Source organism: Loxodonta africana, chromosome 4, assembly GCF_030014295.1.
Source record: "Loxodonta africana isolate mLoxAfr1 chromosome 4, mLoxAfr1.hap2, whole genome shotgun sequence".
In the NCBI taxonomy this organism is placed as follows: Eukaryota; Metazoa; Chordata; class Mammalia; order Proboscidea; family Elephantidae; genus Loxodonta; species Loxodonta africana.
In genome coordinates, this window is record NC_087345.1 from 66065684 (window position 1) to 66090069 (window position 24386).

At 40.9% G+C, this 24386-nt stretch overlaps 1 protein-coding gene across 1 annotated transcript in view; it reads right to left on the minus strand.

Annotated features, from left to right (window-relative positions):
- Positions 1-24386, minus strand: part of MYRFL (myelin regulatory factor like) — a 137878-nt gene that overhangs the window by 42040 nt on the left and 71452 nt on the right. The window contains exons 10-12 of the mRNA XM_010601363.3: positions 23203-23403; positions 11937-12045; positions 10849-10958 (exon numbers count right to left, since the gene is read on the minus strand). Coding sequence (XP_010599665.3) covers positions 10849-10958; positions 11937-12045; positions 23203-23403 — 420 coding nt within the window. The remainder of the gene's footprint in view (positions 1-10848; positions 10959-11936; positions 12046-23202; positions 23404-24386) is intronic.

Consider the following 24386-nt stretch of genomic DNA (forward strand, 5'->3'; position numbering starts at 1 on the left):
CTTTAACTGCGACAAGTTTCCAGTTGAATTATTACATGTCACAGTTTGCCGTAATTCTTTGATTTTTTTGTCTTTTCTTTGTGATCTATGAGCTTTGTTTAGAAAAATGACTATGACTTGTGACTCCCCAGGGCCAACCTGGAGGTTGGCACATGTAGATGCTCAATATTTAATCAATTAGTAGAATCAATAGCTCTTTATCAAGCACTTATGATGTGCCAGACACCTCCTACGTGCAGGGGTACAGCAACTACATTAGACAGACAGGGTATCTGCCTTCATAGAGCATATATTCTAGTGGGGAGATTGAGCAATATCAAGTAATCTACAAACTAATAGTTTTAAGTTATAATTAGCTCTAGGAATAAAACAAACAAGGTATTAGATGGAAAATAATTGTCACTATTTTAAGTCATTGCTATCAATTTGGCATATTCATTTTAGTTTTGAGAGCACTGGGAAAGAATATAATAATAGAGTCAAGTGAAAATTTACATTATTATCCTGAAAAAGACAGGTAACCCCATGGAAAATTGGACCAACAATTCACAGAAGGGGAAATCCAAACAGCTAGCATAAGAAAGAGATGTTCAGCTTCATTACTAATCAGAGAAAAGCAAATTAAAATAATAAGAAGCCACTTTATCCCATTTGGAATTACAAAAATTAGAAAGTCTGATAATGCCAGGTGTAGGTGAGGGTGTGAGGAAACAGTAAGCTACATGTACTGCTGCTATGAATTAGAACAGAACAGAAATCTGGTATTATTTCATAAAATTAAGTATGTGTATATCCTATACCCCACTCCTGAGATACATCCTGGAGACAATCTCCTATGGATTTATAAGAAGGCCTGTGTGAGAACGTTCACCACTGCATAGTTTGTGGTCCACAGAGTTGGAGGGGTCTGTCACTTGAGGAATGAATACTTAAAAATCAGAGTAATGCCAAGGAATTCTGTGCATCAGTTAGAAGCTGTGAGTGAGATGTGCATATAAACAGCATGGTTGCATGTTTAAAAGAGTGTAGAGTGAAAGAAAAAGTAAGAATATAAGCATCACATGATACAATTCATATATATTTAAAACATACAAAAGACCACACTAACAGTATTCCGTAAAACCTGAACATCCAAGGATGTATATGAAATGCATACAGTAGCTGTCATTGCTGTGGGAGTTGAGTGGAAATGGGGATGGGGGCAAGTACAGTAAAGTTAACAAGCAGTAAAATGAGGAGTGTAAACATCAACTTCTAAGTTCCAATAATAAAAACAGAGGGAAAAATCTTCTGAAGAAAAAATGTGAGAGGGATGTGACATCATCAGAAACACCACTCTTGTATAAAGTGAATTTATTTACTCGTGAACACTTTAAGGAGCCCTGGTGGTACAGTGGTTAAGCACTCAGCTGCTAACAGAAAAGCTAGCAGCTAGAACCCATCAGCTGCTCCACAGGAGAAAGATGTGACAGTCTGCTTCCATAAAGATTACAGACTTGGAAACCCTATGGGGCAGTTCTACTCTGGCCTATAGGGTCACTATGAGTTGGAATCAACTTGAAGGAAATGAGGAACCAGTTTAAATAGCTTGGAGGCACAGTGATAGACTCTCAGTAGCTCAGACAGAGCTCAGTGGTCCAGGGGAGCTTTGTGGATATCGATGCAAGGAAGGGTATACCTATGGGAAGCATGTGACTCTGACCTAGGAATCAGACTTCATAGATAAAGTTATGATTAATTGAAAAGGGACTGAATTATACTTAAAGACTTCTTTAAATATTACTCCGAAATATTATCTTTGAAAACTCTGGCATAAATTCAGTCTTTTTAACAAAGTTAATTTTGGTAAAAACCACCAAAACCAAACCTGCTGCTGTCAGGTCGATTCCAACTCATGATGATGCTATAGGACAGAGTTTCCAAGGAGCACCTGGCAGATTCGAACTGCCAACCCTTTGGTTAGCAGCCATAGCACTTAACCTCTACTCGACCAGGGTAAAGAAAGTGTGAAATTCCAGGTACTAAACCAGTGAGGGGTTGAATTCGTCAGTGATTAAGAGCTTGGCTGCTAACCAAAAGGTTAGCAGTTTGAATCTACCAGGCGCTCCTTGGAAATCCTATGGGGCAGTTCTACTCTGCCCTATAAAGGGTCGCTATAAGTATGAATCGACTTAACAGCAACGGCTTGGTTTTGGTTTACACGAAATTCAAAGCATTAGCACTGCCTACTGGAAGAATATTTAAATTGCAAATTTAGCTGTACTGACTTCTTTTCCCAGCATTTTATTACTAAAAATTTCAAGCAAACAGTAAAGTTGGAAAAATTGTAGTGTAAATGTCCATATACCTGCTACTTAAATTCTACAGATAGTTTTTTGCTCTATTTCTTTTATCACTATCTACCCATCCATCCATCCATCCATCCCTCTCTTCATCCATCAATCCATCTTCTTTTAAATACATTAAAAAACACAAAGTAAATGAGGAATAACTTTTTTTAAAGAAGCTGTAACTACAAAAAAATAATTCACCAGATCTAATATTTCAAGGGAGCCAGAAATCTAAAACTTGTGTGGAAGTCTCCTACTTTTTTAAATATGTCCAACCAATTGAAAAAATTTTAAAACGCTATGAGAAAAAAAAAAGTTGGCAGGCCAGATTTGGCCCCCAACTTCCAATGTGTTACCTGTCTCCATCCCCTTTCTGTTAATAATTACTGCCTACATCCATGCCTACAGCTTCACCTCTATCCCAGCTTCTCTCTCAAGTTCCACATCTCCAGTTCCTCAAGTCACCTTCTGGACATTTTCATCTGAATGTTCAGCTGACATCTCACACTTAACACTGAACTCATCTCTTCCCCAGAAACCACTTCTCCTTCAGACTTCTCTACTTACGTTAATGGAATCACATCTCTTTCTTTCACTGAGATTCAAATGCTCGGGTATTAAAGTAAACATTCATTCTTTTGTTCAACAAATTCTTATTGGTTACCTACAATGTATCAGATATTGTACTAAGCATCACAGGATTGACAAGGCATGTTCTCTGACCCCAAGAAGCTCACAGTCTGTTGGCGGAGACAGCTAATAGAAAGATAATGACAACACAATGTCTTGTGATTCTAAAAGATTTATCACAATGTGATAAATCTTTTAGAAGATATGTAATCACAGGCAGTATGGAGACAGGATCAACCAAGGCATCACAGAATTCACTAATTCATTCAACCAATATTTACTGAATTCCTACAATACTCTAAGACCTGGGGTTAAAGCCACAGATAAAGTATTGGGGATATAGTTTTTAAAAATATAGATAAGGTTCCTGCTGTCACACAAGTTAATTGGGGAGATAGGCAGAGAACAAGAAGGCAAATAAACAAGACAATTTCAGTTAGGGACAAATACTCTCCAGTCTGCAGTTTGTTTATTGCAGAGAGACCCAGCAGAGGGAGCGGGTGGAGTCTGCATCAGCCAGGGGCTGGGGAGAGAACCTTTCTCTCATTAGTGTGAAGGCACTATACACCCTTGCAGTGATCCTGAATCTTACAAACAAAATAAACTGGAGTGATGTAAATACTATTCTAGATAGGGTGGTCAGGGAAGACCTTGGCATGAGATCGAAAGGATGAGATCCTTTAGAGGGAGAGTTTTTAGGGCAGAATCACTCAGTTGGACAGCTCTGAGGCAGAAACAAACTCAAATGCTTGAGAAACAGAACAAAAGATTGGTGTGGCATGTAAAATGGTACAGCCATTGTGGAAAACAGTCTGGAAGCTCCTCCAAAAATTAAAATCAAACTATCATATGACCCAAGCAATTCCACTCCTAGGTGTATACCCTAAAAAACCAAAACTAAACCCGTCGATTCCAACTCTCTCCTTCTTCCGAACACAAACAGGCACATGCACACCTATGTTCTTTGCAACACTATTCACAACAGTGAACGCTGGTGGAAACAACCCAAAGGCCCATCAATGGATGAATGGATAAACAAATATGGTACAAACATTCAATGGAATACTACTCAGCCATAAAGAGAAATGAAGTCCTGATGCATGCTTCGGCATGGATGGACTTCAAAGATATGCTGAGTGAAATAAGTCAATCACAAAAGGACAAATACTGTATGATCTCCCTTATATGAGAAGACAAGAATAAGTAAATACATAGAGACAAAAAAAAAAAAGCTGGTGTGATAGTGGTTAACAAACAAGAGGTGCCTTGTGTCATGGTAATGAGAGCAAAGGAAAACCCTGGAGAAGGAGGTTAAGCAGCTCGTGGAAATGCGCTTTTGTTGTTATTGGCATTTCTTCTGAAAGGATACACAGGAGCTTTCAGTGGTGAGAGGTAACAAAGGTTTCCAAGTTAAGGACACAGCATGTGCAAATACATAGTATTCTGAAAGGTCCCAGCTTACTCCGGAAATGGGAGATCACTGTTCAGTCTAACTACACTGTAGGCATTTTGGGATTGGGGGGTGGCGGTGGGAGGGGTGTGAGTGTTACAAAGTGTGTTAGAAGGAGAATATTTGATCCAGATTGTGGAGAGTTTTAACAGCCTGTAGCCAATGAAATGTCAAAAGTAGAAAGGGGAATAATGTAATCAGAGATTTGCTTTGTTTTGTTTTGGTTATGGCTTTAAAGAAGATAATTCTAATGGTGGCTAGCAGGCCCGTTAGGAGATTGTTATAATAATCTGGAAGAAAATTGGAAAAGATAAAGAAAATTAAAAAGGGTGCCAATATACAAGAGATATTGCCAAAATAAGAAAAACATGACTTGGTGCCTAATTGGATGTGGTAAATGAGAGAAAGGGAGGCTTGAGAGGCAACCTTTGACACCTTCCCTCCTCCTTTCCCTCCCTCACTCATAACAGTCCCCAGTGTTTTCCTTCCCTTGCCTCTCAAGTCTCTCCCCTTCCTTTTCATCCTGTGAACCCTTGCCTAGCCTCCAGATGGTCTCTCTCCTTCTTCCGAACTGATGTAGTACTTTATTTATATCTCCCATAGAACTTCTTACATGGAAACTTACCTTTATCACTTGTATACCTGTCTTATCAACCCTCTTAGATTGTAAGCAACTTGAAGACAGGAGCCAAGTATTACTTATCTTTGGATGATTGAAATAGACATTCTTGGCACATTATGATGAAGGAAAGATAGAATAAATTGATAGAAAGTAGCCACATGCTAAATTGTAGCAGGGTGGTTTACCGCATGCTTTTATAAGGGAGGGAGGGAGGAAGGGAGGGAGGGAAGGAGGAAGGAAGGAAGGAAGACAAGCTTGGCCAATTTCCAGTTATTCAGAAGATAAACTTCATCTATATATGGCTCAATTGTGAGTTCATTTAAGGTAGTTCGTACATTTTTTAGGTACATGCAGTGAAATGAGTTTCTTTTACATATGGTCTTTTTGACCCTGGGTTTATAATTCTGCTAAAAATGATTGGCTTGGCTACAGTCTTGCAAGGGATTGGTTAGTCTACTATGCAAATAGGGTGTGTAAAACCACCCAATAAGATTAAGTGACCTTGCAGGAATTGGTTGATTATTATGCAAATTGGGTTATTTGCAGTCTACCAGGGGATTGGTCAGTTTGTGGTCTGACTAGGAGAGGCATGCCTTGAAATTGAATATAAGGGCCAATAGGGGTTGAGGGGGGACCTCACTACCATCAAGAAGAGTCTGGAGCAGAGCACATCATTTGGACCCAGAATCACTGTACTGAGAACCTCCTAGATACAGGAGAGAGAGCTATAACACTGAAGACAGCACCAGATGGCAAGAAACGGGGGCATCCACAGCAGAGCCCAGTGGCAGAGAAATGGCCACAGCAGTACAATTGGTAAGAACCAGGAGACCTGCGTGAGGCACCTGCAGTGGGCTTGCTGACCCACAGAGAGAGCTGAGCACCTTCAGGAAGGAGGCTTTCTGGCAGAGTGGGGCACCTCTGGGTACTTGCCGGAGGAGCTAAAGAGCTGTAACCCTTTCCCGAGCGTGGTAGAGGCCCAGAGAAGACCCTATCAGCTGGCACAGCCAAAAGAAGGACCACCTGCCTGCAGACATGTCCGAGAGAAAGGCCTGCCTGCAGACGCAGCCAAGAAGCAGCTGAGAGCTGTCTTGGTTGGAAGTCCTGATTGAGGAACTGTATCCTGCCTCTTGAGTTGTATCCTGTTATTTCCAAGTTGATCCTATTCCTGAGTTGTTGCCTGTTATTTCCCTAATAAACCACATAATCGTGAGTATGGTCCGTGAGTTCTGTGTGGCCATTATAACAAACTATCGAACCCAGCAGAGAAGTAGAGAGTGCTGTGGGGGGCAGGGGGGCAGCTAGTGTCAGAAATGGTGAAAAAGTTGGAGAGGGGAGGTATATCTGACATCCACCTCATAGGAATGAGCTTTGTGCTCATCTTGATTTTCATCCCTCCTTTTGAATGTAGACAGGCCATGACGCTAGTAGATTCTAGTACATTTTTCTTACGCCAAGAACACCTAATAATAATGCTCAAAAAATATAACTATTTGCTCCCAAATAATCACAGAAACAAAGATGTAAAATAAAGAGATGAATAAGCCAAAAGGCCTAATTCAGGATTAGGCTACAGGGTCCACCCCCTGTGGCCCCAGCCTCCGAGCATCAGCCCTGAGCTCTCTAACTCTGCCTCCCATCCTGGAGCATTCTTCACTGAGGCACATGGAAGCCATGAGGAATTTATAAGAAGTGCAAGTTATCCCAAATAAGAGAAGTTTATCTTGCAATGTCATTTCTCCTGTTAAGAGCAGAAAGAAAAGCTGTTTTTACCCACTTTGAGGGACATCACTAATCTCAAACTTGGTTGATTGCATGAACAGCCTATAAAGGCCTAGCCATTCCTTTTTATATTTTGGAATAGTTTCAAAGTATATGTGCAAATAATATAGCAATCATGGAGAGCAACATTTCAACATTTTCATACATGTTTCTAGCTTGCATTGTAGCCTTAAGAAAAAAATTCTTTATTAAAAAGGGATACATGGATAGCAGTGAAATGGAGTAAAGAGTGGAGAGATTGTGTCCTACTCTGACCTCCACCAGTTACTATAGCCTATGATGCCTGAACTATGCTCTTGTTGTTATTAAACTGATTTGATTTTCAGTCTGCCCAACTGAAGTGAAAGCTCTAAGATATCCTTTGAAATTCAGGGTTACCTCCTTAAGTGACAGAATACAAAATTCAGGCAATTCCAGCAGAAATGGCCTGAAGCTAATTACCATATTTGTGATGGTGACAAAATGGAATCAACCTAATCTGTGCACTGGTGGACTGTCACTGTGACATGTCCAAAATACAGAAAATCCAAGGAAGCATGAGCCCAGTCACAGCCCTCAAATGTTCACGGGAAAAGAGAAAAAGGTCAAAGGAAAAAAATATGTCTTTAACTTAATTAATATAATTTAACCTTACTTCACTTAAACTAAAATAACTTACTCTGCTATAATGCACCATGATTCAAGTGTTAAGTGTTACGGATAAGAAGCAATGTTGCCTAACGAGATGATCAGGAGACTCAGGTTTGATCTGGGCTTCGGTGTCCTCAACTGTGAAAGAAGAGGGTTGGGCTAGATGTCCTTTAAGTTCTCTTTCAGCTTAAAAATTATATTACTTTATTTTCCAAAGTCACTGTTTTCATAGAATCCCAAAGTAAGAAGTCCTCACCTAGGAATTTCTGTAAGTATGGTGTTATAATGCTGTTTCGCATTCTCATTTCTTAGAAGTAACCAAGGCAATTATATCAGGAGTCACATGCAGTCCTGGAAGGTCAGGTTGATCTTCATTTTGAGAAGAGACAAGGCCCTTCTATGAGTTAGAGTCTTATTATTTAGAAATAAACTGTCATTTGAGATGATCTAGTTACTCACCTCCTTTGATAGGTGAAACAAATGAAGCCTAGAGAAATTAGGTAATCTGACCAAATTACCCAGCTCACTAATCTCTTGCTTGGTTGGCTGATGCTCTTCCTGAAATTTCATGCTGCTTTCTGGACTATGCAGTATATTTCAGATAAGAGCTAGAAATACTTTCAAGTAGTACTTAAGGAAAGTGGAATAAAAGACATGAAAGTGTTTTGAGCTTAAAGGCAGTTTCTGCTGAAGTGAATGAGAAGTCTCTTACAACAAAGACATGAGAAAGGAAGACTGAAACCCATCCTAGCAGAGCCTAGGAAGTCCTAGCAAATTTCCTCAAAGCACAACATCCCTAAACATAGTCATCAAAACCACCACACTGCCCAGGAGGGTAGGTGGGAGGCAAGAAAGCAAGAGGCTCCATATATATTTTGTTTGTTTTACAACTAGCAAAGAGCTCGGGATAACAGCAACCACCTTCCCTGTGTTCTTAATAAGAATTAAGAAGATTCCCAGTGGAGTACATATAATTTAGAAGAGGTATTTTTTATAGCATATCCCACAATGTGGAGGTTTAAACCAACAACTGAAATCTATCCTCAGAAACAAGCCAAAGAAGAAAACTGGCCTTCTCCTATGTCATCAGAGTGGGGAGATGGTCACCTGCTTTTGCTGTTACCCATTCTGTAAATGAGTGTGGCCTTGGTGACGCCTCCGTAGATTGTATCACTGCAAGGTCCTGTTACTAAGAGAATGGCAACTTTTCCGTTCTGGACTACTATCAGTTTTACTTATTTGTATACTGAATGCTGCCTTGGCATGGTTTTTTCCTCAGGTGATACATGAACCTGGCTGGCTAGAATAGGAATTCCACCCCCTACTTTCCCAGAACTCTAGGCTTGCCTTCCCAGAAATAAGCTTGAGCTAGGAGAAAAGGGTAAGGCCTTGGAAGTATGGTCACTAATAATCCCAACAATCCTCATTCAACTCAACTGCGGAATAGAAAGATACTGGGGGGTGGACCAGTTGCTGTTGAATCAATTCTACCTCATGGTGACCCCATGTGTATCACAGTAGAATTATGCCCTATAGGGTTTTCAATGGCTGATTTTTCAGAAGTAGATCACCAAGAATTTCTTCCAAGGCACCTCTGAGTGGTCTAGAACTGCCAATCTTTTGGTTAGCAGTTGAGCACATTAACTGTTAACACCACCCAAGGACTCCACTGGGGGGGTAAACCAAAACCAAACCCATTGCTGTTGAGTCAATTTCAACTCATAGCAACACTGGGGGGTAGGGAGGACTAACTATTATGCTAAACAGTGACACTTACAAGATCTTGGGCAGATGTTACCTACACAGCAAACACAGAAATCTTCTCCCTGAGTGTTCTAGAGGAGGGTCATAGCCAGAATGATGTACCTGGTACCACATAGGTGATTCCAAGAGCCTCCATCTTTGCAGTCTGGTGAGTCTGGTGGTTATGAATATGCTCCTTTCTCTCTCAACCCAGAAAACTTACGAAAATACAAATGAGTGAGAGTGACTTTATTACATGAATAACTCTGACTATGCCCTATTTTATTTTTAGGTAAGTTATTGGAAAACTTCAGTACTTTATTATTAAAAAATAAATGTCTCATGATATACCTCTCAAGTGAAGCGACAGCTTAGGTCTAGGAAAGAAACTAAAGAACTTCTTCTAATAAAGATGCGTTCCTGAAGATCAAAAGGAAATGAGCCAACTTCAGCTTTTCCAGCACAGGGCTGAGCTGGCCATCCAGACTCTGTTATCTAAGTATCTGTTGCCCATGGTTTTGGAGTTAGAAGACTATGGAGAGGCCCAGGATGAAAATGCACCCTCTGCCTTGTTTCTTCAAGTGTGGCTTGCTGACCAGCAGGACTGGCAATATTGGCCTCACCTGGAAGCTGGTTAGAAATGCAGACTCTTGGGTCTCCCCATAGTCTCCCCAAATCAGAATCTGCGTTTTAACAAAATCCTCGGGGACTTGTGTGCACTTTACGGTTTGAGACGCACTACCTCGCAAACTGACAAATTATAGTCTCCACTCAAACATCTCTCCCCACTTATCACAAAATACTTACGTCTGTTTGTCTCTCCTCCCTGCATCAAATATTATAATGGGACGTAAGGCAATCCAGCTGCAGGGGGAATTGGCAAATATCGCAAACGATGCAGTATTTCACGTAATTGGTGGAAATGCCATCGGAGAGCTACTCAAGTCACACACAGAGCGTCAGCAATCGAGGAACTGGCAGAGTTAGACCCCTGGCAGCGTTAGACCCATTAATGTTAACGTTAACGAGCGAAGGGAATGATGACATTACTTCAAAGGAGAAGGATTTGAATATCAAAGAATTAAAAAAAGGCCCTTGGGAAAAATGATGAGGCCCATGAACATCTTTGAAAAAAAATGACCCACTTGATAATAGCGCTGTGAAAGTGAAATGTACAATTTTGTCAAAAGACTACACTCAAAAAAATCAACACTTCATTTAATCCTTAATTATTCTAAGAAGTAGCACATTTTTAAAATTAACACTTAAATCACATTACCAAAGATAAAATAAATTTTCATAAGTTTTAATTCATTAGTTCCATTGTTAAAGATAAACGTAGAATCCAAACTTTTTGTCACTATTTATCAGGAACATTCGGTCCCTGTTTTAAGGGCATTTATCTTAAGTGGGCTTTCCCAGAGCCGGTTGTCCTCCAGCAATGAGAACTCACTGACCTCTAATTTTTATTTTTGCATATTCCTTTTTCTTATTCCTTTATGGGGCTTCTTTTTATGACCAATGTGAGATAACTGATTCCAACTTACTCCACAACTCCGTGAAGAATTCTTTTTAATGTCCCATTTCTCAGTCAGATGTTCCAGCCCAAGGGTTATCCATGAGGCTATAGCTAAAGCAGCAGATATTTATTCAGCATTTACCTTATCCACCATGAGGAAGTTCTCCAACTTCTCTCCATTTTCGCAGGTGACATCACCAACCTCTCTCACAGCTCTGGGCAGGATCTTTTGTACCTCCTGGGCAATCATTCCTACATACAAAACACTCCAACAGGTTTAATCAGGAAAAGGTCTTTCCAAAGAAAATTCTCTAAGGCCTACATCAGAATAGAATACAGACAGCCACTCAGGATATCTTTGGAAATAGATGTTTACTCTTCTAAGCTTTTCCTTTGATCTACAATGCATTTAAGGTAAAGGAGAAATTTTCAGCCAAGAACGAATATAGAATTAAAATAAAGGTGTCTTTTTCTCCACTTTTCTTTTAGGCTCTGAGCCAAGGGGCGAGTAAATACGTTAAAATCTCTGCACACAGGTCCCCGGGTGGCACAAAAGGTGAAGTGCTGGACTACTAGGTGAAAGGCTGGCAGATCAAACCCACCCAGAGGCATCTCAGGAGGCCTGGCGGTCTGCTCCTGAAAGGTCATAGCCTTGAAAACTATGTGAAACAGTTCTACTCTGCACACGTGGGGTAGTCAAGAGTCGGAACCCACTCGGAGGCAACTGACGACAACAACACAGAAGTAAGGGTGGGACATAGCTCGGGCTCCTTTCTTTTTCTGTAGGCGATTTGTGCCCCAGCATGTTCCTTCTTTCCCGAAATCCCTGGATTGCAGCATAAACACCATTTTGCTCACCCCTTCTCTGACCTAGAGCCATCTACCCTTCCACTTTCTCCGTGCCAGGAGCAACGCTACTCTTCAAACAGTTGTAGCCTCTATCTGCCCATGCACACTCCGTCCAAGAGAAAGAGGGCTCCAGTGAAAAAAAGTGTATATTCAAAATACTCCAGAAGTACTTTGGGGTGAGGGAGTAGAGGTGGGGGAATTAAGGAAAGATGACACAGGAATTCCTTAACCATTCCTTTTCCAGTGATCATGGATTTCACAAAGGACAAGATAGACCACCAGGTGTTGTCAAATGCCATAGCACACAGCTTCAAAATAAAGGAGAAATTAAAATTTCAATAGTTGACAATACAAAATCAAGAGGGAAATTAGTCTGTGTACCTGTTTGATGGACAGTGTTTATTCCCATGGCAGATGCAAATTCAGGTTTGTAGTCGTATTCAACAATCCTCATTTGGGCGATTCTTTTCAGCTGTTCATTTGTATCAACCTAATTTAATTAAAGAAGAGCAGATTTCATAGGCTTAGATATTTGCTAATCAAATCAATGCCCAGAGTGACCTAGAGGAATTAGGAATGTTGACAGTTGGACCATCCTTCTCTCTTGTTCACACTGTTTTAAAAGAAATGTATTTTTTTCTCCTGAGAGGAGCCTCAGTTTCAAGGTCCACTAACTAACAAACTGAGCCAGAGTCTTTGTGTCCAAATGACAGGACAAAAGCTCCATTACTTGCTACTCTTGCCTCACTTCTCTCCTCTGAGAAAGGAAGTTGCTCACTCTGGAAAGAAACAATTGTTGTTCAAGATTGCAAGATATCATTTCCAAATGAACACACCAGTTCACAGGCAAAACTTAACTTTGCAAATTGAAAACGCAATGCTTCCTTCAGATAACGGTCTTTGGGTTATGGATATATACCATTAAATTGCTTTTGTACATTTTGCTGGGGAAACTTTGTTTAAGATGACAGATTGCAAGCTAGGATTAGTCAGCTGCTGGTTCTTCAGAACTCAGACCTCCTCCTCTTACAAAATCTCCCTCCCAGAGACCACACCAGTCAGTGATGGCGTCCTCTTCTGAGCTTACTGCTCTTAATGGGCTGTTAAAGGCATTCCCAACTGTCACTGTAGATTCCTCAAAAACACTTCATTGGGTCACAGCAAAATGATTAAAATAAACGCAATCCATTGAATTTTTCTTAAAATGAAATCTATTTTATTCAAGGATTCTCCTTTGAGTTTGAGGATTTTAAAAATTATTTTTATGAGATGATGGTAAAAGCAGAAGATCAATTTTTTTTTTTAATGACCACATTTGACAAGGAAAAAGTTGGCAGCCCTATGTTGGTCCCAATTTTTCTTTTGGAACATAACTGGATTATAGAACCAGTGGTCTCTTGGCAATTAAAAATATACTGCCTGGGCATTCATCCATATGTTAGAGCAACCAAAACTACTTTTTCTTTTTAAACCCTGTCTTGGCCCATAACTCCTCCCTTAACCCACCCTGTATGAGATGGGGGTGAAGCTCCTCCACTGTTATTAAGGACTTTCAATCTTCCCTAGTTTGGCTGGTTGTGAAAAATTGTGGCTTGGCACTTAACTGGCCAAATAGAATAGTTTTACTTCACATAATTTTGAGCTTAATGCAGTCAAAGGTTATCAAAAGCTTGGTTTAATTCAGTCATTCACTGTTTTATTCAGTTAACATTTACCAATTACCTTCAATATTCCATGCACTACACTAAGTGTTGGGGATACAAAAATGATTGCCCTTTAAAAGTTTATGGGCTGTTTTGACTTCATGTACTTGGATGGGAGAAACTCTATTTTGTATATTCATTCAAAGAATGTGTTAGTAGTGTTTCCATCTTAGTTACATGTGATGTACTGTGTAAGCCTGGACAACTTTAAATTCATGTGTTTGCACTGGAGAATCTGTGTAGGGTTTTCTTAGGCAAAGAATATATTACGAACATTCGCATTCTTGCTACACATGTACTTTGAAAATTGAAATACTGTTTTGATTTCATTTACTTGAATGATAGAAACTCTTTATTATATTTTCATTCAAAGAAAGGTTTGGAAATTATTCTCAGTTGTCAACACGATGTATTTTAAAAATGTGCACAACTTTCTTGACGTTGTACACATGTATGGGAGAATCTTTGTAGTGCTTTCTCTTTAAAAGAATATATTGGGAAGTTCCCATCCTTGTTACACCAGATGTACTTGGAAAACTCTGTAAAGTTCGTGTGCTTGCATCTGAGAATCTGTGTGCAGTGTGTTTGTCACCAAAAAATGTTTTGGGAATTTTCCCACCTTTGTAATACAAGACAAGCTGGAAAACTAAACAAAAGTTTGTGGTATGGACAGGAAGAGACACACATCACACATGATTATATTACAATATGAGAAATGTAAGATGATGATAGAATTATGAACAAAGGAAGTAATTAATTCTTAAAATAAACCAGTTGCCATCAATTTCAACTCATGGCGGCCCCATGTATGTCAGAGTAGAACTGTGCTTCATAGGGTTTTCAATGGTTGTGACCTTCCAAAAGTGGATCACCAGGCCTTTCTTCTGAGGTGCTTCTGGATAGATGGAAACCACCAACCTTTCAGTCAGTAGCAGAGCACTTAATCATTTGCACCACCCAGGCTGTCACCTAATTCTGAGAGAACATAAAGGAAGAATTCCTAGAGATGGTATTCTGCTCCTTTCACTTCAGAACCAATGCTCATGGCATTCTCCTTGGCTAAAAACTCTACCATCCCACTCTCCTACCTTCTCCTCCCCCAATTTAAACATCCCTTCCTCAAAGATGTTATAGGGTCACTATGAGTCAGAATTGACTCGACGGCAGCGGGCTTGGTTTTTTTGGTTTTTCCTCAAAGCAGCATGTCTTGACCTCCAAGAATAAGAAGGGTCCCTCCTGTTTATGTGCTCATAGCACCTGCTTTTTACTGTCATAGCATTAATCACAATTATAACCAGACACCTAATTGTGTCACCTTTATCATCTTCCCCATAACCAATATCTAACACAGTTCCTAGCATGTAGTAGGTGCTCAACTAATGTTTCTTAAATAAAGTAATAACTTTAAAATAGGAAGCAGTAGGGAAAGATGTGGGGTAGGGTGGCAGGTGCGAAGGTTGGGACATGTCTGTCAATTTGTCGTACTGTGGAGGCTTGCATGTTCCTGCGATGCTGAAAGCTATGCCACCGGTATTCAAACACCAGCAGGGTCACCCATGGCAGACAGGTTTCAGCTGAGCTTACAGACTAACACAGACTAGGAAGAAGGACCCAGCAGTCTCCTCAAAAGATTTAGCCAGCGAAAACCTTATGAATAGCAGCAGAACATTGTTTGATATAGTGCTGGAAGACAAGCCCCTTGGGTTGGAAGGCACTCAAAATGCGACTGTGGAAGACCTCCCTCCTCAAAGTAGAGTTGACCTTAATGACATGGATGGAGTCAAGCTTTTGGAACCTTCATTTGCTGATGTGGCATGACTCAAAATGAGAAGAAACAGCTGCAAGCATCCATTAATAATCAGAACCTGGAATGTACAAAGTATAAATCTACGAAAATTGGAAGTCATCAAAAATGAAATGGAATGCATACACATTGATATCCCAGGCATTGGTGAGCTTAAGTAGACTGGTCCTGGCCATTGTGAATCAGATAATCATATGGTCTACTATACCAGGAACAACAACTTGAAGAGGAATGGTGTTACATTCATCCTCAAAAAGAATATTTCAAGATCTATCCTGAAGTACAATGCTGTCAGCGAAGTACAAGGAAGACCAGTTAATACAACTTCTATTCAAATTTATACACCAACCACTAAGGATAAAAGCTTATTATCACCAGTCAGAACAAGGCCAGGGGCCAGCTACGGAACTGACCATCAATTGCTCCTACGCAAGTTCAAGACAAAACTGAAGAAAATTAGAACAAGTCCATGAGAGCCAAAGTATGGCCTTGAGTATATCCCACCTGAATTCAGAGACCATCTCAAGAATAGATTTAATGCATTGAACACTAATGACGGAAGACCAGACCAGTTGTGGAACAGCATCGAGGGTATCATACGTGAAGAAACCAAGAGGTCATTAAAAAGACGGGAAAGAAAGAAAAGACCAAAATGGATGTCAGAAGAGACTCTGAAACTTGCTCTTGAACATCAAGTAGCTAAAACAAAAGGAAGAAACGATGAAGTAAAAGAGTTCAACAGAAGATTTTAAAGGGGGCCTTGAGAAGACAAAGAATTATAATGACATGTGCAAAGACCTGGAGATGGAAAATCAAAAGGGAAGAGCGTGCTCTGCATTTCCCAAACTGAAAGAACTGAAGAAAAAATTCAAGCCTTGAGTTGCAATACTGAAGGATTCTACAGGGAAAATATTAAACGATGTAGGAAGCATCAAAAGAAGATGGAAAGAATACACAGAGTCCCTATAGCAAAAAGAATCGGTCCATGTTCAACCATTTCAGGAGGTACCATATAAGCAGGAACCAATTATGCTGAAGAGAGAAGTCCAAGGTGCACTGAAGGCAGTGGCGAAAAACAAGGCTCCAGGAATTGACTGAATACCAACTAAGATGTGTCAACAATGGATGCAGTGCTGGAAGTACTCACTTGTCTATGCCAAGAAATTGGGAAGACAGCTACCACCTGTCCAACTGACTGGAGGAGATCCATATTTATGCCTATTCCCAAGAAAGGTGATCACCAAATGCAAAAATTATCAAACAGTATCATTATTACTACACACAAGTAAAATTTTGCTGAAGATCATTCACATGCAACTGCAGCAGTATATCAACAGGGAATGGCCAGAAATTCAAGCCAGATTCAGAAGAGGAGTCAGAACCAGGGATATCATTGCTGATGTCAGATGGATCCTGGCTGAAAGCAGAGAATACCAGAAAGATGTTTACCTGCATTTCATTGACTATGCAAAGGTATTCAAATGTGTGGATTATACCAAATTATGAATAACATTGCCAAGAATGGGAATTTCACAACAATTAATTCTGCTCGTGAGACTTATAGATCAAGAAGCAGTCATTCAAACAGAACAAGGGGATACTGCATGGTTTAAAGTCAGAAAAGGTGTGCATCAGTGTTGTATCCTTTCACCATACCTATTCATACCTGAGAAGCTGGACTATATAAAGGAGAATGGGGCATCAGGTTTGGAGGAAGACTCATTAACAACCTGCGTTATGCAGATGACACAACCTTGCTTGCTGAAAGTGAAGAGGACTTGAAGCACTTACTGATGAAGATCAAAGACCACAGCTTTCATATGGATTACACTTCAACATAAAGAAAACAAAAATCCTCACAACTAGGCCAATAAGCAACATCATGATAAACAAAGAAAAGATTGATGTTGTCAAGGATTTCAATTAACTTGGATCCACAATTAACACCCATGGAAACAGCAGTCAAGAAATCAAAAGACACATTGCATTGGGCAAATCTGCCACAAAGACCTCCTTAAAGTCTTGAAAAGCAAGGATGTCACCTTGAAGACTAAGGTGTGCCTGACCCAAGCCATGGTGTTTTCAGTCGCCTCCTATGCATGTGAAAGCTAGATGATGAATAAGGAAGACTGAAGAAGAATTGATGGCCTTGAATTGTGGTGTTGGAGAAGAATATTGAATACACCATGGACTGCCAAAAGAACAAGCAAATCTGACTTGGAAGAAGTACAACCAGAATGTTCCTTAGAAGAAAGAATGGCAAGACTACGTCTCATACTTCAGACATGTTGTCAGGAAGGATCAGTCCTTGGAGAAGGACATCATGCTTGGTAAAGTAGAGGGTCAGTGAAAAAGAGCAAGGCCCTCAGTGAGATGGATTGACACAGTGGCCGCAACAGTGGGCTTATGCGTAGCAATGATTGTGAGGATGGCACAGGAACAGGCAGTGTTTCATTCTGTTGCACATAGGGTCACTATGAGTCAGAAATCAACTGGATGGCCGCTAACAACAACAATAACAAGGCAAGGAAATTAGGAAGAGAGAACAGCATGAGTCAATTTCCAAGGCAGCAAGTCACCAGAATGACGTCTGCACAAAAAAAGCAGTTTGGCATTGCTAAACTATAAAGGTTAAGGCTACAGCAAGGAGGGCCTTGTAGGCCAGGCTATGAAGGATCATTTGCAATTCCCTATTGCCCTGTGCACATATCTATCATTGTGAACTCCTTCATTCATTTGACAAATATTTAATGAGCAGCTGCTATGTGCCAGACACTATCCCAGGTACTGGAGATTCAATGAGTGAATGAAATAAGATTCTTTATTTGGAGCTAAAGTTTAATAAAAGTTTCATCCACAAGGGTGAGGCCATAGCTTGGTCATCTTGGGGCCTGCATAGTGCCTGGAAAAGTGTCTGACATGCTTGCCACTCAAAATCTTTGATGAAGGAATGAAAGAGTGAAGGTAGTGGAATGGCAGGACAATCCTGAGACTAATTAAAGAAGGGGTCAACCAGGAGCCAGCCTGGATCATCCTTGCACTACCCAGAACACATCCAGTTACTCAATTCCTGGACCCTGGTGGTCTTGTACTCACTTCTTATTATCCCCTTTGTCCCTGCTCAGCCTGCTTAATCCCCCATCAGAGACCAAAGTGGAAGCAGTGTTGGTTTCTTTACTGTGGATGGAACACAGAAGAGAGGCCCTTACTTGGGCCATCCAGGTTGCAGAGAGGGAAAATGGTCCCTGGTGTCTAAGTTGAATCCTCAAATGCATTTTACCAAAGACATATTATTGCTAGACATAGCAATTAGGTTGTATAGTGCTATTACTATTGTACTTCAGGCAGATTTTTGGTTAAAGAAGCTTTTTGAGGGTTGGCTTGGGGACCTAAACACCTTATATGCTCTCTGATTTCTAATGCCGGCATGTAGACTTCCACGGCTAAAAATAAACTGCCTGTATTTCACGTTCCTTATGCGTACACTGGACCCCTAGTGCCACAGTAGTGAAGAGTTCAGATGCTAACCAGAAGGTTGGTAGTTCAAATCTACCAGTTGCTCCTTGGAAACACTATGGACAGTTCTATTCTGTCCTATAAGGTAGCTAGACTTTGGAATTGACTCGACGGCAACGGGTTTAGTCTTGATTTGATTTGATGTGTATATTTGACCTAAAGAAAACCCTTCAGGCAAGGAATGTGCCTTCTTTGTATCCACCTCTGGGAATCATACACAGGCCAGCACTTAACACTACAGAGTGCCTAGCTCATCAGTGTGAGTTGAGTAAGAAGCTAGAAACTGAATCCAAGTTTCTGATTTGATCTTGCCCATAGCAGTTTTGGAAGGTGTGGACCATGAATGCAAATGACCATCACAGTCATGCTGCCTCATGCCCAAGGTTTCTATATCATTAACTCAAGAACTGCGCCACAGAGGAGGTGTGCCAGCCTGTGGGACTCCAGTTGACTCAGGGAGCAAGATCTCCCAGATCTGTCCTTGGTCATGGCTCACAGCCCAGCCTTTCAGTCTTGCATCAGGAGCAGATTGAGTGACACCTGCTTGCTCAGAACTGACTGAGGAACTTCTGCATTTGGCTCATGGCCCTTCGAGAAAACTTTGTATGTTTGGCCTTCTTGAGCTCTTCACATGTCTACTTTCGTCTTTAGCACACCGCTGATGAGGTTGGGAGAAAAACAGAATAATCTTCGAGCATTTCATTTTAACTGATCTCTCCTCTGGCTTTTATTTTTAAGTTGCTTACTGTTTTCTTTTCAGCCTTCACCACAGAATTTGACTGGTACGTTCAACTCTCAACTTCCTCTTTCTTTTTTTTTTTGTATTGACATCAATGTTCTTCACATCACTTTGGTTTTCAGCATATAATTTTCATCTTAATTTTTCTCAGTTTCCATTGTAAGAGCTGCTTTACTTCTCCAGTCTGTATTTGCTTCAGTAAACATGATGCCACTGTCTGGGTAAGTTAAACTGCTTCTCACTTAGGCCAACCTCGTTTTGCCAGTTCTTTAGTTTCATAGGTTTCAATCATATGTTTCTTACCTCCTCTGTTTCTTGAATATGTGTCCAGATGAGCAGCAGGAATCTCCTCCACCAGGGCTCTCTACGCAGACTGCTCAATTGCTTAATTTCCACAAAATTACCTATGTTGCCTTGAATGAGGAGACGGTCCTAACCCTAACGCTAACCCTAACCCTAGTCAGAGCAAGGCTGTAGCCCATATTCATTTTCCCTAATTACAGTGTTTGGGGCAATATGCTTGGCCACTACATTTTGTACCAGTTCATCCATAACCAGTCAGCTGTGGTTACCATGCATCCTGAAAGAATGATAAATTGCCTCCTGTCCTATGCATGCAATCAACTCTACACAGGGGCAGCTTCCCAGAGCATTTGGAATAATGGTTCTCTTTTTAAAAGTTGAAAAAAAGTTAGGGAGAGGTGAAGATGAAGTTCACGTGTCTGCCAGTACCATCATTATCATTACCATCATCTGGCTTGTCTCTAGTAAATGGAGAATGGGGCAGACAAGATTTCTAGGGAGATATATTTCATAAATATGGATATATCTATTAGGAATATATTAATATGAAATAACCATAAATGAATTTAAAATCATTTATATTTTGTACAAGTTAATAATATCTATTTGCTTAGCATTGTGCAGTAAAAAAAAAAAAAAAAAAGCTTCACGTATACGAGTTGATCTTACCCACAGCAGTTCTGGGAAGTGTTGACTGTGAATGCAAATGACCTTCACAGTCATGCTGCCTCATGCTCCAGATTTCTGAATCATTAACTCAAGGACTGCCCTGCAGAGGAGGCATGCCAGTCTACGGGATCCCAGTTTGCTGGGGCAGCATAATCTCTTTTAAGAAAAACCCTTAACACAGACAAGGTGAATAGGAGCTTCTTCTGTTTACAGATGAGAACACAGAGGCACAGTGTCTCTGGGCCAAAGTTACTAGGTTACTGACTGCCAGTTGTTGTTGTTGGTTGCCATCAAGTCAATTACAACTCTCGGAGACCCCACATGTGCAGAACCGAACTGCTCCGTAGGTTTTTCAAAGCTTTGACCTGTCCGAAGTGGATCACCAGGGCTTTATTCTGAGGCACCTCTGAATGGATTCAAACTGCCAACCTTTCAGTTATTAGTCAAGCCCCACAGGGAACCTAGTGATTGCCAGAGTCAGGACTCAGACACTAGTCTCTTGATGCGTACTAAGACTCTCTTTATTCCATCATGCTGTTGTGAGCAGGGAGGGAATATAGAAACTTCAGATTTAGAGCCTGGACTGGGGTGACATTTCATTTATATAGAGATGGTGTCTTAGAAGAGATTTGAGAAGTTCCAGGGATTTTTTTTACTTGGACCCATAATCATTGCTCATGGAAGCAGTAGTCAAGAAATCAAACCACGTATCTCGTTGGGCAAATCTGCTGCAAAAGATCTCTTTAAAGTGTTAAAAAGCAAAGATGTCACTTTGGGGACTAAGGTGAACCTGACCCAAGCCATGATATTTTCAATTGCCTCATATGCATGCAAAAGCTGGAAGACCAAAGAAGAACTGATGCCTTTGAATTATGGTGTGGGCAAAGAATACTGAATATACTATGAACTGCCAGAAGAAACTCTGGTGGCATAGTGGTTAAGTGCTATGGCTGCTAACCAAAAGGTGGGCAGTTCGAATCCACCAGGGGATCCTTGGAAACTTGACGGGACAGTTCTATTCTCTCCTATAGGGTTGCTATGGGTTCGGTTTGGTTTTTTTGGCCAGAAGAATGAAAAAGTCAGTCTTGGAAGAGGTACAGCCAGAATGCTCCTTAGAATCAAGGATGACAAGACTTCATCTCATGTACTTTGGACATGTTATCAGGAGGGACCATTCCCTGGAGAAGGACATAGTGCTTGGTAAAGTAGAGGGTCAGCGAAAGAGAGGAACACCCTCAATGAGATGGATTGACACAGTGGCTACATGGCTGGGCTCAAGCATAGCAAAGGTTGTGAGGATGTCACAGGACCGAGCAGTGTTTTGTTCTGTTGTGCATGGAGTCACTACGAGAATTTGACAGCACCTAACAACAACAGGGAACCTTATTAAGAAAACATATTTTCTTCAAACCAAGGAGCAACATTTAAAGATGTTTGGTAAATGAAGTTCTGTAGAAAACCTCACAGTAGCAGGAGGGGTTGTGGAGGCTTTCTCTCAGTCATCATATTTCATTTACATTTAGAAAAAACTCGGTAGGGAGTTGTATAGCCAATTGCAAAGATAAGTTTGAGTTGGTGTGATCTGAAATGCAGACACTTTATCTGCCTCTAAAAGTCAAAGCCACAATATCTAGGGCTGTCATCTGGAAACGTGTGTGAGAACTTTCTAGCCCTAAAAGTTCCCATCCTACTAGTAGGTCACAGCTTCTAATATGAACTGCAGCTTCCCATCAGTATAAAAGTCTACAATTACAACCATTCTTTGGCATCCTCTCAGCAATGGAAGACATTCCTTGGCTGGTTTAGAAAAACCAGTGCAAATTTGCACTGAGAAAGAAATGCAGTCTGGATGAAGAGCCAATGATTAACAGATTAGTTGAAAAAAGAAAAAGGAAAGGAAGAGAAAAGAGGTTTTGAGAACACAATTCTGCTGCAACCTCGAAAATGCTTAAGGGAGGGAGAAGTAGTCTGAGTGAGAAGGTGGGGAGGTGGCAGAGCAGCCAATAGGAAACAGGATTAAATGGAGGAAGAGCTGTCACCAAGAGCGGCCTGGCTAAAGGATTGGAGTCTTAATCGCTGTCCCTTAGGTCTACATAGCAGTTGTAACTTTCCAAAACTATCCACACTTATTACCTCAACTGGTTAGAAAAAAAAAAAAAAACTCAGCAGAGTCAGGCAGGCAGGCATTGTTTCATTTTATAGATGAAGACACTGAGTTTTGGTGAAGTTAAGCATTTTATCCAGGATCACAATGCAGGGACAGCCCAAAGTGGAGGAGCAGTCCCCTGATTCTTAGGCCAGGTCCCTTCCACCAGGGGACACTGCCTCTCCACAAAGGAAAAAGGTCTTGATCCAGGCACCTGCGTAATAGGATTGGCCCATTAAGAGCTGAGGAGGATGAGTTCCTTGAACTGCTCATCAGAAAAAAGATGATGGATGGCGAAGAACATGCCCGGCAGGGCTGGTGCCAGGGACTCTGTGAGGAAGGGGCTGGAGAGGTCTAGAAGAAATATGAACAGGAACTTGTCTGAGACACTGCTCGAAAGAGGAACTGGGAGATTCCAATTCGGTAGATGGAAAGGAAAAGGCCAGCTCTGGCAGTTGACAAAGCGTGGAAGGAAGGGCAATGGCCTGTGGAAAATAACTCTGAGACTTCCTGCTTGAGGAGCCGATGATATACTGCCATTGCCCACGGCTCCTGTCAGGTAAATCCATTCTCTTGAGTAGGAATTACTTTACAGTTTCAGCAGAGATGCCTAACTGATTACACAGTCATAATTTTTAAACAGAGTGTCCATCTCACACCAACAGGTGACACATCAAGATGCCCTGTGCAGGTGTATTGGAGACCAGAGGTGCCAGCACAGCTGACTGAGGTGTCAGTGGAGGTGCCCCCTGCAGCCCCGTGCTCACCTCCTGGATATTCTGCTTCACCCGGCTGTCAGAGGGATGCATGATTGTCCCCATCACTTTCACATTGCCACAGACAACCAGGGCTTCATCTGGTGCCTCCGTGTTTATTCCTACTCGGCCATGACAGACAACAGATTCTGGAACTTGTCCCCGCTGCCATAATGCATCAATGTCATTTTCAAACTGCCCAGGGTTAGAGGCCTAGAAATATATAAATCAATATATTACAATTAAAGTTACAGTAGTGGGAATGGATGATCACTTTATTCTGCATAGCAAGGGAAAGCAGAATGTTATCCAAGTCTCTCATATAAGAATCATACACTGGAATGTTCTGACATATGCGAACAGCTCTGTGGTCTCAGGAGAGCCGGGGAGGCTCCCTAACTACTCTGCCTCCCCACCAGCCGGAGCTCTGTATGCCATGGTTTGGAGCATGGAATCTCTATTGCATACATCTGGAATTGAGAATATGGTCAACCATTCTGGATGAATGATAAGGCAGAAGGTGAAAACTCAAAATGACTATCTTTTAAGGAATAATAATAACAATTTAAAACCAGAACATTACATCAGACTACATTGCAAGTCTATTAAAGCTCAGATAAATAAGAATACCTTGCATTTATCTAGCCCTTTTATAGTTTCAAAACACTTTCATATTTATGACTTGATAGTTATCAAGCAAATGACAATACAAATATATTTAATATACTTCAGCTATTCCCTAAACATAGAAGGTGCTGAATAACAATAACAGCTACATTTGTTATGCATTAACCTCAATTCTTTGAGCTCCATACTATCTTGCTCATTTTATTGATACTGAGGCTCAGGAGGGATAAATAAATTGACTCCAAGGCTACAAATCTAGTAAGTGATGGCGCTGAAACTATACTTCCTCTGATTATTAAATAATGATTGTAGCTGTGTTTGTGGTGTTGCTTAGAAGTAGCCATGGCCAAATGCCGTCTTCAAAGAAAATCCAAGTAAAACCATTGGTCTACACAAACTTCTGGAGACTTTTACTCAAAATTCCTTACTGAAGAATTCTCAGTTATACCCCTTTTCTTCCCTCCACCCCCTTCCTGACAGCAGCTGAATATATTTCTAAGTATCTTTAAGTTGGGATCTCTAAATCCCCCAGAATCCTCACAACGAAATTAATTTGTCTGGTAAATTAT